Source organism: Lotus japonicus, chromosome 3 (genome assembly GCF_012489685.1).
Source record: "Lotus japonicus ecotype B-129 chromosome 3, LjGifu_v1.2".
NCBI lineage: Eukaryota > Viridiplantae > Streptophyta > Magnoliopsida > Fabales > Fabaceae > Lotus > Lotus japonicus.
The window spans coordinates 35,937,379-35,952,213 of NC_080043.1; the positions used below are offsets into that span (position 1 = coordinate 35,937,379).

A 14,835-nucleotide genomic window follows, 5' to 3' on the forward strand; every position below is an offset into this window, starting at 1 on the left:
CCCAACAACAAGAGAAAAAAAAAATGACGGAAAATTGGGCCTAAACTCAGCCCACTACTCACACGACACTCTTCACAAATAATGGTTTATGGGATTCTGATGGAGGATAAGGAACAGGTTTTTATCCGGTTCCCCTGAAGAGTGGCGAGGGTAGTGATTATTATGGAATTGATAAATTTTGAGCTAGAAACTTGGGGAGAAAGCATTTTGGTCCCCCCCCCTCCTCTCTTTTTGTCTCTTGTGCACTGCCGCCTCTTTTCCTTAACAGAGATTTTGCCCCTCTTCCTTGTGTGCATAGAGAGAGGATATGTGAGTGAGGAGAATCAATTGTGGGGCGCTACAAAACAAAATCTGTGTGGATATATGATAGCATCATATTGATGCATGGATCATGAATGATGGGAGTATTATATATTTATATGTATAGATGTATGTATGGATCATCATTAATTGTATGTATGGTTTCATTATGATTTATGGTCATGATATTTTCGTGATTTTTGAAAATATATTTTTTATTTTATTTTAAATGTTTTTGGATTATAATTTTTGATAATTAGTAAAAGCATTTTTTGGGATTTTTAGCTATTTAAATTAAACTCATATTTACAAGGAAACTAGCTATGTACCAAAAAAAAACAAGGAAAACTAGCTAGCTAAACACATAACAGGATGCTGAATTTCAAACTAAATCAACATATTAGCAAAAAATATACTACCTTACTCAAATATACACATTAAAAGCATAATAAATTAAACTAAAGTAAAATTGGAGTTTAATTTTGATAGAGTATTTTTTTTATATAATTTATATTGGAATTTAATTTTGATGTCAAATTCTTTATTTGCCAATATGGTGAAAATTAGTTGGATGTTTGTATAAAAAATTTACATGTGCATAGAAATTAAATTCATTTATAATTAATAATAATAACTCCCTATTTTATAATGAATTTACGATGTAACATTTCAACCAAATGAATTAAAATTCATTCCATTTTCTTTAAATGTAACAGTCCAACTGAAAAAAAAAAGATATTTTAAAATGTATGCACTGTATAGTTTATCTATGAATCATTATTATTTTTAAGTGATAAAAGATTTTTTTTTTCTACAGCCAAATTGCAAATGAGGACGTGTAAAAGAACTAAGAAGGAAATGAATCGACCTGAGCCTGAGTCATGAAAGTTTCTCTCTGTTTTCTTTATTTTTCTCTCAAAAGCAATTTGCACACTCACTCACTGTGTTTACCCCAACTCTTCATTTCTCAAAATGGGTTTTTAGCTAGTCACACCAGCATCATCACTGTAATGTGAGTCTTGTTCCAACCAATTAAGAAGATGACAACAACGAATACTGATCCTGACTTGGTAGACATTATACTCTCTTGGTCTCTTGAAGACATTTTCAACCAAGATTTCTACAAAGACCAGGTTAGAATAGAAATTTACAGCATTGTGCTTGTATCAAAGGAAAAGGTCACACCTTTTTCTCAATCAAATAGTGTTTGGTTTACTATTGTTTGAACATTATTTGGTTGGATGGATTATTTGAGCTGTTGTTAGTTTGTTTTTAAACAGTATTAGCATTTATTGGCTTTATTAAATAATGACTATTTACATGTGTTTGGTTGGTTTGGTTCACTGGGAAGGGAAAAGTTACACACTTTGTCTTGTGTTTCTACTAATATGAACATGCCATTAGTTTGATTGTGTGACACTGCTAAACGAAAATTCATATTGTTGCTCAGGAGAATAAACATGACCCAAAATACTGTTGTTGATTTGGTGCATTTGGTTGGATTTTAAGATAAACATGACTTGAGCTCTAAAGGTGCTGTTAGTTTGAAAATGCTATTAGTTTGTTTCACCTCCATTTTAAAAAGTACTGTTTATATTTTGCAGGTGAAATGTATTGATCTATCATTCAATTCTGTTGGTCATTATTTTGGGTCCTATGTGTATCCATTACTGGAAGAAACTCGAACACAAGTCTGCTCAAGCATGGAAATCTTACAAAGTTCACCATTTGCACAAGTAATTTATTTTAAAGAGGCACCTGATAATAGGAATCGGATGCTCTACAATGTTAGAACTGACAGATGGAGAAACAGGTCCTCTGGTCATGGAAATGAAATGTACAAAACATTGACTGGGGATGTTTTTATTTTGGCTGATTTTAAGCCTGAAATTGTCAACGATTTACAAAGGATGGGAAAAATGTGGACTTTAGTAGTGTCAGCTGGGGTTGTAGAGGAGGAGACCAAGGATGATAATTCGGAACTTAAGTCTTCTTTCACGATTCTTCCATCTAAAGATATTAACCTCGATCAAGTTGGGCAAAAGTCGATGTTTATGATATATTTGACAAATATAACCCCCAATAGAAGAATATGGGAAGCCTTGCATATGTCGCGAAATTCAAAGCTTATCCAGAAAATTTTATGTTCTGGTGATGGGGTAAGAGTCAATTTTATGTTATGCCTTTATATCAAGTGTTTCAAGTTTAACATCCTTTGAGAGCATTATAGATTATTTGAGTTCATACGTTGATAGTGTTAACATATATCAAAGCATAACAATGTAATAATGTCAGGTTTTAATTGGTATTGTTTTGATAGTGCTGATTGTCTGTTATATTATTGATTTACTCTTTTTAGGAAGTTTATCATTGATTTACTCTTCGAGTATAAGAAGATTCACACAAGTTAGAATAATTTTTAAAAAATTGCATATGAATTTCCTTGTTTGTTGTTATGTAGACTGCAATTTCAAAGTATAACAATTTTTCAAATTTAATTATTTTTATGACTGATGGATATATGCTGGGCACAGGTTGAGGAAAATTGTGATTACTGCCATCAGCAGACTGATGCTCTAAGGGATGACACAACATATCAAAGGTTATCATCTGATTTGAATGAGTCCCAGTACAAAGCAATTTCTGCTTGCCTTTCTTCCTCTCAATGCAATCATCAGTCCACTGTGGATCTTATCTGGGGTCCCCCGGGAACCGGAAAAACCAAAACTTTGGGCACTCTGCTTTTTGCCCTACTGAAGATGAACTGTAGGACTCTTGTTTGTACCCCTACTAATGTTGCCATCAAAGAAGTTGCATCTCGTGTCTTAAGTATTGTGAGGTCATCCTTTGATAGAAACTTTGACGATTTGTGCTGTCCATTCGGAGACATACTGTTATTTGGGAATCATGAGCAACTTAAAGTCGGGGAGGATATCAAAGACATTTATTTGGACTATCGCGTCGAACAGCTTTCGATGTGCTTTAGACCTCATACTGGTTGGAGATATTTTTTTGGTTTAATGATTGATCTTCTTGAAAGTTGTGCTTCACACTATCATATATTCATTGAAAATGAGTTGAGAAAGAAAAAAGAGCGAATAGATGATAATAAGACTAATAGGACAAAAGATGATAACCCTTCAGATTGTAGTGAGAGCATGTGCAAATCTTTTATTGAGTTTGTGAGTGAAAGGTTTCTTGAAATAGCATCGCCACTCAGAAAATGCATTTCTGTCCTATGTACACACATAGCCAGAAGTTATATCGGGGAAGATAACATTGAAGGTCTGGTCTGCCTTATCCATTCCCTTGATTCCTTTCAATCTCTGTTGCTCCAAACTAATATTGTTTGTGAAGTACTGGAACAACTATTTTGTCCTCCTGAAAGCCAACCAATTTCTTTTGAGTCTTCTGAGGGTACTGAATACTTATTGAGCAAGAGCAGAACTGAATTCCTGTATTCTTTAAAAACCCTGAAAGATTCACTTGGTAAACTCGACTGGCCAGATGTTACACATGAAGAAAAAATCAGAGTATTCTGTTTACAAACATCCTCATTAATATTTTCCACTGCTTCTAGTTCCTTCAAGTTGCACTCTGTTGCCATGAAACCACTGAACGTTTTAGTGGTTGATGAAGCTGCACAATTGAAGGAATGCGAATCAATCATACCTCTACTACTAAGAGACATAAACCATGGAATTCTTGTTGGAGATGAACGCCAGCTACCAGCTATGGTGGAAAGTAATGTATGTATCCATGGTCCCTACATCTCCATTTATTCAAACATAGATAAGTTATCAGTTTCCAATCACACTAATGTTTGCTTATCCTTTATTTTTTTCTAGGTTTCTTTTGGAGTTGGTTTTGGTAGAAGCCTATTTGAAAGGTTGGACTTATTGGGTTATCCAAATCACTTTCTCAATATACAATACCGAATGCATCCAGCAATAAGTTTCTTTCCAAATTCGCAGTTCTATTTAAACCAAATTCTTGATGCTCCAAATGTTATGAGTGAGAACTATAGAAAGAAATATCTCCCAGGGCCTATGTTTGGTCCATATTCCTTTATTAATATAGTTGGTGGCAGAGAAGGATTTGATGATGCTGGACGAAGCCGGAAAAATTTGGTTGAAGTTGCAGTTGTAAAGAAAATAATTCAGAAGTGTTTCAAAGGTTTGTGTTTGTTTATATGTAAATGATTTTTCTGTGGTTCTCAATCATGTTATTGGATTTTCTTTTTCCTTGCAAAGGAGTATAGAGAATAATTGATTGTAAAACTGCATGGTTGTGATTGGCCTAATTTACAAAGATAACATTTCAAGTATTGGTGTTTAGTAGAATTAAAAATCATGTGTCACTTTATTATTAATTACATGTTCTTTTTCCTTGAAGAGAATACTACATCCGTGAAAATATTGTCATTTTAATGCTACATAGTGGTCAGTGGCATAATGTTTGTGCTAGGGAGAGACCCATGAGATTCTGGAACAGGCGGTTATGGAAGATTGGCAGTTAATAACTTTATTAGTTATACGGCAGTTTATTATTGTTAGGAGTAGTTTATTGCTGTTAGGATCAGTTTATTGTTGTTAGGATGTTAGAGATAGGGAGTTTGAACCACATGGGGGATCATTCAAATTTTTTGTTGTTGTGGCTTGGGTTTAGGATGATTACTATCATACTATGAATGCTTTGAAATAATTCTTTGTTAATTGTTAATATATTCTAGCAGTGATGTTCTGCCTTCTTTTGCCTGGTCTGTAGTGTGGCTTGACTCAAAAGAGAAGCTCAGCATAGGTGTAGTTTCTCCGTATGCGGCCCAAGTTGTTGCTATTCAGGATGTACTTGGACAAAAGTATGATAATAATCATGGATTTAATGTAAATGTGAAAACGATTGATGGCTTCCAGGGCGGAGAACAGGACATTATTATTTTATCAACTGTGAGAACTAATGGCAGTGCGCCACTTAAGTTCATCTCCAATCACCAGAGGACTAATGTTTCTCTTACAAGGGCAAGGTAGAACTTAAGTTTGTATTTGTTTTTGTTCATCCCCAGTTACCTAAGGACTAATATTTCTCTTATGAAGGCAAAAGATGTATGCATTCATGCTGGTGTTTTGATATTCAACAGGCACAGCTTGTGGATTTTGGGACATGAAAGGACCCTAGTAAGTCTGGAAAATGTCTGGAAAGATTTGGTCCTTGATGCAAAAAAGCGTCAATGTTTCTTTGATGCTGATGAAGACAAAGATTTGGCAAAAAGCATTTTGGATGCAAAGAAAGGGCTAAATCAACTTGATGACTTGCTTAATGCAGATAGTGTCATTTTCAGAAATTCCATGTGGAAGGTACTTGGATTATAAATCTTGTAAAATTTTATTTATTGTTCATGTTCTTGATATCCTAATCATCTACTTGACCTTTGGTTTTCATTCTCACCTTCCACAATTTTTTAGGTTCTTTTCAGTGATAACTTCCTTAAATCATTTAAAAGACTGCGATCCGAGCAGAAAAAGAAGTCTATCATTGGACTCTTATATAAACTTTCTAGTGGATGGAGACCGAAAAGGATTGAAGTGGACTTACTTTGTGGAAGTTCCTCACAGATATTAAAACAATTCAAAGTTGAAGGTCTTTTTATTGTTTGTTCGAAGGATATCGTAAAAGAATCAAGGTACACTCAAGTTTTGAAGATATGGGACATCTTGCTTCTAGAGGATATCCCAAAAATAGTGAAGAGTCTTGATAATATATTTGCAAGCTACACTGATGATTTTATTAGACGCTGCAGTGAACAATGTTTAGTTGGGTAAGTTCTTTGAGCTGTATTCTATACCGCCAGAGTTGTTTTTTAGCTAACTCATAGAATGTTTTTTCCTTCTTTTCTAGGAAAATTGAGGCCCCCATGACTTGGGAAAGAACAACAGATATCGTCAAGTTTAAGAGTATTGATAATCTTGGAAATGAAGCTGAAATGAGTAATTGTGATGAAAGAATTTATATTGAGAATTCAAATGTTGAGGAGAGCTTGCTATTGATGAAATTCTACTCAATATCACCAGTTGTGGTTAGCCACTTGCTTTCTGATTGTGACATTAATGAATTAGACCTTCCATTTGAAGTATCAGATGAAGAACGTGAGATAATTCACTTTTCAAGAAGCACATTTGTATTGGGGCGCTCGGGTACCGGCAAAACCACTATTTTGACCATGAAGTTATTTCAAAAAGAGTACTTGCATCATATGGCTCTTGAAGCAACATATGGAATTAAGAGTGGTGCATTTCCTTGTTTGAATCATGATAAAGAGCATGAAGAAAGCTCTAATGGAAATGATAGACCTGTGTTACGCCAATTATTTGTTACAGTGAGTCCTAAACTATGTCAGGGGGTAAAACATCACATTGTTCGATTGAAAAGGTTGGAACCTTTACTTCAAGCTATCTTTATTTCTTTGTTTCTTAATTTATTTCTTTCTTTTTCAATATAAATAACATGGAAAATATTACTTGAATTAGGCACAGCTGGCTAAGTTTGGAATAATCTCCTTTATAGTCTATCTGACCATTATTTGTATGTGTCTATGTGTTTGACTTTTGATGTGCTTCAGATTTATTAAGACTGAATAATTTAATTATCATTGTATTTTATACATATCTTTAAAAGTTTCAGAGAAATTGAGAAACTAGGAGGAAAACTCAGAGAAGAAGATGAATGAACACTCGGAATTCATTAGCTTGCAAAGTGTAGCTTACAAGTATTTATACAAGTTTCTAATGCATATCCTCTATCTAAATCTGGTTAACAACCAGCTACTAACTATGATTCACTTAGCTAGACTAGTGTAACTAGAGTTACGTATTGATAGAGACAGCTAACTAAAAGGAACTCTCAGCTGAAGCTAAAACTGTGTAAGTGAAAGCTATCAGCTTGCGGTTGCTTTCTCAGCAAGTTATCTTCATCATTCAAGCCTCAAGTGCATATTTCTGCATAATTCTTGACAATCTTCAAAGTAGAAAAGAACTTGTTGACAGATCTTTATTGATCTTCACCTCTGAGAAGATGATATTTATGACTGCTTAATTTTTGACACATGAATTGGTGTTATCCAAAGTGAACTGCATGATAATTCATCAATGAGATAATAATTTATGTTGTTTCAGTTTTAGAAATTATGCAATGGTGTTGATGTTACTCTATTTTGAGTCTTTAGTTCTAGTAATCATTCTAGTATAATGTGTGCATGTCTGTTGAATATTTGAAATAATTTGATTCTGATGTACTTTCACTAATTGGATTGATATCTGGTATTAATAGATCATGTTTTGCATGCAGATCCATATGTGGTAGCAATGTCTCTGCCGAAACTAACCCTACTGAGGAAGATATTTTTGATGTTGATACATCAAGTCAGTTTAAAAATATACCAGATTCGTTTAGTAATCTTCCAGCCAACTCATACCCTCTTGTGATAACATTTCAGAAGTTTCTAATGATGCTTGATGGGACTTTGGGGAATTCATATTTTGAAAGATTTAGTGGCCTATGTTCTCATTCCCCAAACCTTGGTGTAAAGTCTGTTGCTTTAGAGACCTTCATACGGAAGAAGGAGGTGACTTATGACAGGTTTCATTCATTATATTGGCCACATTTCAATTCCCAGTACACTAAGACTCTAGATCCATCTAGAGTGTTCTCTGAAATCATGTCTCATATAAAAGGGGGTATGCAAGCAATGGAGCATGGTGATGGTAAGCTAAGTTGTGAGAGTTATCTTTCCTTATCTGAAAACCGAGGGTCAAGTTTGAGCAAACAGAAAAGAGAGATGATATATGGTATTTATGAAAGTTATGAAAAAATGAAGATGGGCAGAGGGGATTTTGATTTGGCTGATATTGTAGCTGACCTTCATCTTAGACTCAGAACTAGAAGATATGAGGGCGATGAGCTTCATTTTGTGTATATTGATGAGGTGCAGGATCTAACCATGAGCCAAATTGATTTATTCAAATATGTATGCCCAAATGTAGAAGAGGGTTTTGTTTTCTGCGGGGATACTGCACAAACAATAGCAAGGGGAATTGACTTTAGGTTCCAGGATATAAAATCTCTCTTTTACAAGAAGTTTGTTCTGGAATCCAGTAGAAGTTCATATAATCAGGGAAATCAAAAAGGATTAATTTCAGATACTTTTTTATTGAATCAAAACTTCCGGACTCATGCTGGAGTGTTGAAATTATCCCAGAGCATTATTGAGCTTCTTTTTCGATTTTTTCCTCATTCTATTGATGCTCTGAAGCCTGAGACAAGCTTCATTTATGGGGAAGCTCCAGTTGTTCTTGAATGTGGAAATAGGGAAAATGCAATTGTAACTATTTTTGGCAATAGTGGACATGTGGATGGGAAAATTGTTGGCTTTGGAGCCAAGCAAGTAATTTTGGTACGTGATGATTCGGCTCGGAAGGAAATTTTAAACTATGTAGGGAAACAAGCTCTTGTTCTAACCATTTTAGAGTGCAAGGGCCTCGAGTTTCAGGTTGTTAAAAGATCATGGTATCTAATTCAAAATTCTGTTATTTTTTATGTCTTTTTTTAATGGTATTCTTTGTTCTTTCCCAGGATGTATTGCTCTACAACTTTTTTGGCACTTCACCTTTGAAAAATCGCTGGAGGGTGATTTATCAGTATATAAATGAACAAGATATGCTGGAACCTGCAGAATCAAAGTCTTATCCAAGTTTCAATGACTCCAAACACAATATATTGTGCTCTGAACTCAAGCAGCTTTATGTTTCTATAACTCGTACACGACAGAGATTGTGGATATGTGAGAATACAGAGGAGTTCTCAAGACCTATGTTTGACTATTGGAAAAAGAAGGAACTTGTTCAATTCAAAGAACTGGATGAATCTCTTGCCCAGGCAATGAAAGTTGCAAGTAGTCCAGAAGAATGGAAGTCGCGTGGGAAAAAGGTTGCTTTTCTTCCATAATGAACAATTATTTTCATTTTTATTTCACAATACTGAAACTAAATTAGTTTATCCTACACTTTTTAGTTTTTACTTTAGTTTGAATCCTAGTTCAATGATGATATACCGGATTCTTATTATAGTTTGATTTGCAACTTACAATATAATGAATATATGTGTACCTCAGATTATATGTTTTTTCTATATTATCTATTGGTCCCTTCTGTCTATCTGCTTTTTCCCTCTAAATGATACATTATCATTTTGACCCTTCTTTGCAGCTATATTATCAAAATAACTTTGAAATGGCGACAATGTGTTTTGAAAGAGCAGGAGACTCTTATTGGGAGAAAAAGTCTAAAGCTGCTAGTCTTAGGGCAATTGCAAACCGCTTGCATGATTCTAATCCTGGGGATGCGAATGCAATCCTAAGAGAAGCTGCTGAAATTTTTGAAGACATAGGAATGGCGAATTCTGCTGCCCAATGTTTTTCTGATTTAGGAGACTTTGAAAGAGCTGGTATGAACTTGAGCCTTGGTACCTAAGTGTTAAATTGTGTTATTTGTTGATAACTATTTAGTAGCATCAGAGTTTATATATTTGTCTTTTAGTTATTAAAAAATCATTTTACAGCACAAACAAGTTCATCTTGAGTGGTTATATCCTGTGTTCATTGGCTGAGGTTACTCAGGCTGTAGAGTGGAACTTGCTCAACAACAGTGAATAAGGAAAAATGTTCATTTCTCTAATGAATATTAAAATTTGATCTATTAAATACCAAATCCTTACAGATTTTATCTGTTGTGGGATTGGGAAGGTTTGTTCAATTGGTATTCGATTCATTTTCTCGCTTGTTTTTTGTTTTGTTCTTTTACTATGCGCATTTAATTACCCTTGTCTATTGTTTGTGCTGTATGTCTGACTACCTGTATCCCCAACATCAACATTATAAGCAGTGTTCAATAAAAGAAGCTAAATAAATGCTCTCCTTCCCATGTGTGGAGTTTGACTTGACTTAAAATAACTTTTTGAAAACCAGTATATCAACTAATTTTAACATTTGTCTGCAATTTGTGAGGTTTGTTGAAAATGGCCCTATTAATAGGAACAGAGAGTACTAGCCTCTTGAATGCTAGGATCTCATCATGTCCCTTTTAAGAAAATATAAACAGAAAGGGAAATTCTGAATTTTTAGCATATAAGATTGTAGAGAGGGTAAGCTCCTAAAATATAAATTCTCTTCTTTTCAGTTAATGTTTTAGCCATCAATAACAGATTTATGTTCATTCTTTCTCTCTTCTCTACAAATTTTTCTTTCTTGTGGGTTCCTCAGGCCACCTAAGGTTACACATTTTTTATGGACTCTTATATTAAGGGTAAATGTTGATATAGTGAACTTCTACTATGTAAGATCACTCTCGTTTCTGCTTTCAGGGAAGCTTTATTTGCAAACATCTGAAGAACCTGATTTGAAAAGAGCAGGGGATTGCTTTGATTTAGCTGGATGTTATGAAATCGCTGCTCAGGTTTATGCTAGAGGCAGTTTCTTCTCAGATTGTTTGGCGGTTTGTGCAAAAGGAAGATTGTTTGACACTGGCTTCTCTTACATTCAACATTGGAAACAAAATGAAGCTGCTGACCCATGTATGGTTAAAAGTCATGATCTCAACTCAATGGAACAAAAATTCCTGGAAAGTTTTGCTCATAATTATCTTGATCATGAAGATATCAGTTCCGTGATGAATTTGGTTAAAACTTTTCACACAATGGATTCAAAGCGTGCCTTCTTAAGATCATTGAATTTACTGGACGAGCTTCTTGTGTTAGAAGAGGAATCAGGGAACTTTCTGGAGGCAGTAAACATTGCCATGATGTTGGGTGATATTCAACATGAGGCTGATCTTCTCGGAAAAGCTGGTAGATTCAAGGAAGCTTTTGAACTTCTGCTTTTCTATGTACTTGCAAATTCTCTTTGGTCTTCAGGAAGCAAAGGGTGGCCCGTAAAGCAGTTCGCACAGAAGACTGAGCTTTTGGGAAGAGCATTGTCATTTGCAAAAGAAGAGTCAGACCACTTCTATGAGCTTGCATCTACGGAAGCTGATGTATTATCAAATGATCATAAAAAGGTTTCTGAAATAATGATTCATTTGAAATCTTCTCGTATGCATGAGAGTATCAGAGGTGAAATTTTATGTCTGTGGCAACTTTTGGATGCCCATTGTCATCTGAACAACTCTAAATACGTTTGGCAAGACAATGTGATTAATGATGCAGTTGAGGGAATGATTTTGGAGAATCATCTTTCTGTGGAGACATTGTTTCATTGTTGGACATGTTGGAAGGATAACATTGTTCTTATATTGGAATGTCTTCAAAGTTTTAAAGCCCCGAGCATTCATCAGCTTAGCAGTTATGCAAAATTTGCATTGAATTATTTGGGTGTTCGGAAGCTAACTTGTAATCTGAATGAGATTTACTCTCTGCTCGTCCCTGATGCTAACTGGGTTATGAAATTGGGTGATAGGTTTCAAAAGAAGAATGGAAGGCTAGTTTTTGTTGATATTGATTCTTTAGTTTCTTCTGCTCAGAGCTATTGGAGTTCAGAACTTCTTTCTGTCGGCATCGCTGTTTTGCGCAAACTTGAGGCACTGTACAAGTTTTCAGTTAAAACAGACCTTTCTGATTTTTGTCAGTTTCAGTCTTTATTGCATATCTATGAAGTCTCGGAATTTCTTCTTGGATCCAAATGTTTTAGCCACACCCATGGTAACTTGAAGACTTTGGACAAATTTCGCAGACTTCCAATTGACCGTTTACTTCGGTACATAGTTTCCCTAGACTGGAAGAAATCTCTGACAAAAGACATGGTCTTTCTAAGGACAACTGAGGCTTGTAAGGGTCTGCTGAAAGACGCCATCTACGAGAACATAAGGCTGAAAGATAGGCTAACATATGGTCAAATTGGAAGGGTGGCAGTTATGGTTCTTGGTACAGCTAGTCTGCTAAATGAACTGTATGTGGAAATTATGACCAGATTTGAAGATAGCATACACTGGAAAAAATTCATTCAGCAGTGGAGTTCAGCTCAAGAAATTTCACAAAGAAATGATTCATTTGCAGAGCGGAATCACGTGCTGAGTCTTTATGAAGCTTTAGAGCATACTTACAATGTGAAATGGATAAAGGAAACTGATTATCTATCTCCTAGTTGTTTTATGTATCTGGTTGAACGGCTTCTGCTCTTGGCATCATGCGGGAAGAAGGGGTTCATGTTTGCTACTAAGTCATCTTTCATTGAATGGCTTAATTTCCAGGATGAAAATTCACTAGCAAATTTGAGTTTAACTCCAGGTATGAATATGACAGATGTGCATAAGTTCATTGCGCGTGTCCTCCAAGAGTTGATTTATAATCAAAATGATACCATAAATTGGATCAGGAAGTCAAACTTAGATGTGAAGAATTATTTACCATTGTTTGTCCTGAGATTGGTTGTCTCAGTGTGTTTGCTTCACCTCAGCACAAGGAAGTATGGAGAGACACTTTGCATTTTGTTGGGAAATAGTCATATAACCTCTCAACTGCCATTGGAATTTTGTGATGTTCTTATGAAAGGAAGGGGAAACTTGGGTTTGGAAGTCTTTTCTGAGGCCTTTAAAGTGATTGGCAATCCCTTGGTTATTGTCAAGGTAGGCAACAGTTCTTCAGAAATTGTTTGTCCAGATGCTGTGTTTGTAGATTTCATGGTCTGCCGGCAAAAAGAGCTCATATTGCAGATGTTGTTTCCGGATAGAGTCGACGACAGCATTGGTGGGGAAAATGCAGCAATTATTGTTGAATCTTCTGACTCAACATCTAAGGAGACTCCAAGCCGCGCTTTTCCATACCTATATCCGAATTTTGGCTTGTTATGTGATAGCTTGGAAGACTTACTCTTAACAATTCAGAAAGCAGATTTTAATAGGGAGTCTCCTGATTCCAATATGGTGAAGGCCAAAATTATAAAGGTGAGGCAAATGATTTTTGCAGATTCAATACAAAGTTATACTAGGCTTCTATCAAGGGTTTAATTTAGTCTTCAGTGTCCAAGTTATTTTTTTTTATTAAAATTATTGTGCCCTTACTTTTTTCATTTTCTCTCAGCGTTGGTTGAAGTTGAAGTCATTCCATCTTCAGGATTTGTTGTATCCCTGCATTAAATTTCTGGCTACACTACATAAAGTTTCTTACGCATTGAATGAAGTCCCACATAACCTTACCAAAAATGAAATGGATGAGTTGGTGGCCTTGATTGGTGAAATGGACCAACTTTATTCCACATTGAATGCGAAAAATGCGAGGTAAGTTATATAGTCAGAATAGTTTTTGCATTTCTGTCATGTAACAATTTGTAATGAATGTTTGTAGTTAGTTAATGACTAACTTTAGTTACTTTCTGTCCAAGCAGCAAATTTGGATTTTTGTAGTCACAAAATTGCTTTAATTTGGTCATGCACTTTGTTTTTTTGTTTCTTCAGTAATTCATCAAGGACTACGGGGACTGAGACCCAGACTTTCATCCTTCGTGCTGGTCCGGACATAGAATCTCCTTGTTGGGAAACAGTTTCAAAACCAACAAATCCCTTACAAACCAAAGAGAAGCACATTATAGTTGAAGAAAGCGCTAAGAAAATTCTTGCAAGACGACCAAAAGTTGAGCCAAGTTTGAAGAAGCTATCACAAGCAAGTACTGCAGCAGGGAATGATGATGATGAGGTGCAAAATGGGGACTCAGATGAATCAGAAGAAGATAGCATGCCCAAGAATTCCCATGGAAAATGGAAGAAAAACAGACTAAAGAAAAACAAGGGAGGGAGAAAAGGTAAGAAGTGATCAATGTGTAAATGACTAAATGGTAATAAACTCTTGCCTGACTATGAGCTCTATTTTCTTTTCCAGTAAACCTTTTATCAAAGTACATTTTAAGGATCTTTCAACACTGTTGCGTATTTTGGGGAGTTTGTACTTTTTGTAGGTAAGTTAAGGTGTTTTTAATTGAATTAGAGCTAGCATGCTTAAAATATTTTCTCTGTATATGATATCTCTTACCTTTTTCCTTTGGCCTTCCAATAGCTAGCATGCTCTATTTTGTCTTTAAGACCAGTTGGGTATTTTTTGTCCCATCATGCAGGAAAAATAGAACTTTTTTCACGTATTTTATCCCTCTCTGCATTGAATTTGAAGGTACCATAGTAAATAAGAATATGCTCAAAAGTGAACACAGTAGAAGAAATAAAATTCATTGGAAAGACTAGCCTGGAAAATCTCATGGTTCATTCTTGCTCAAATCAGCCTCTGAAATGTCTAGGCACAGTAAAAGCTGTTTAAGACATTCTTTTGAGAGGCAGTGAGTTATGAAACATGAATTCCAGTGGTGATTCAAACTAAGATTTAAAAAAAAAAAAATTATACATAATTCAAAAGGAACCTGAGAAAGGATTTTGCATTTCATTTACCTAGGAAAAAGTCAATACATAATTGTGATAGTCAGTTCATTCAGGAAAATGGCATTTACCATGA

The 14,835-nt window shown here is 35.1% G+C and overlaps 1 protein-coding gene across 1 annotated transcript; it reads left to right on the plus strand.

Annotated features, from left to right (window-relative positions):
- The first annotated feature begins 1,340 nt into the window (after window positions 1-1,340).
- LOC130744053 (uncharacterized) lies at window positions 1,341-14,469 on the plus strand. Its single transcript, XM_057596246.1, has 16 exons — window positions 1,341-1,433; window positions 1,905-2,459; window positions 2,660-2,662; window positions 2,835-4,062; window positions 4,162-4,476; window positions 5,068-5,323; window positions 5,438-5,654; window positions 5,763-6,115; window positions 6,196-6,726; window positions 7,642-8,842; window positions 8,926-9,279; window positions 9,558-9,795; window positions 10,711-13,283; window positions 13,420-13,616; window positions 13,794-14,137; window positions 14,215-14,469. The coding sequence occupies exons 1-16, from the start codon at window positions 1,341-1,343 to the stop codon at window positions 14,292-14,294; spliced, it is 8,538 nt and encodes a 2,845-aa protein (XP_057452229.1). The 3' UTR covers window positions 14,295-14,469.
- Window positions 14,470-14,835: the final 366 nt, after the last annotated feature.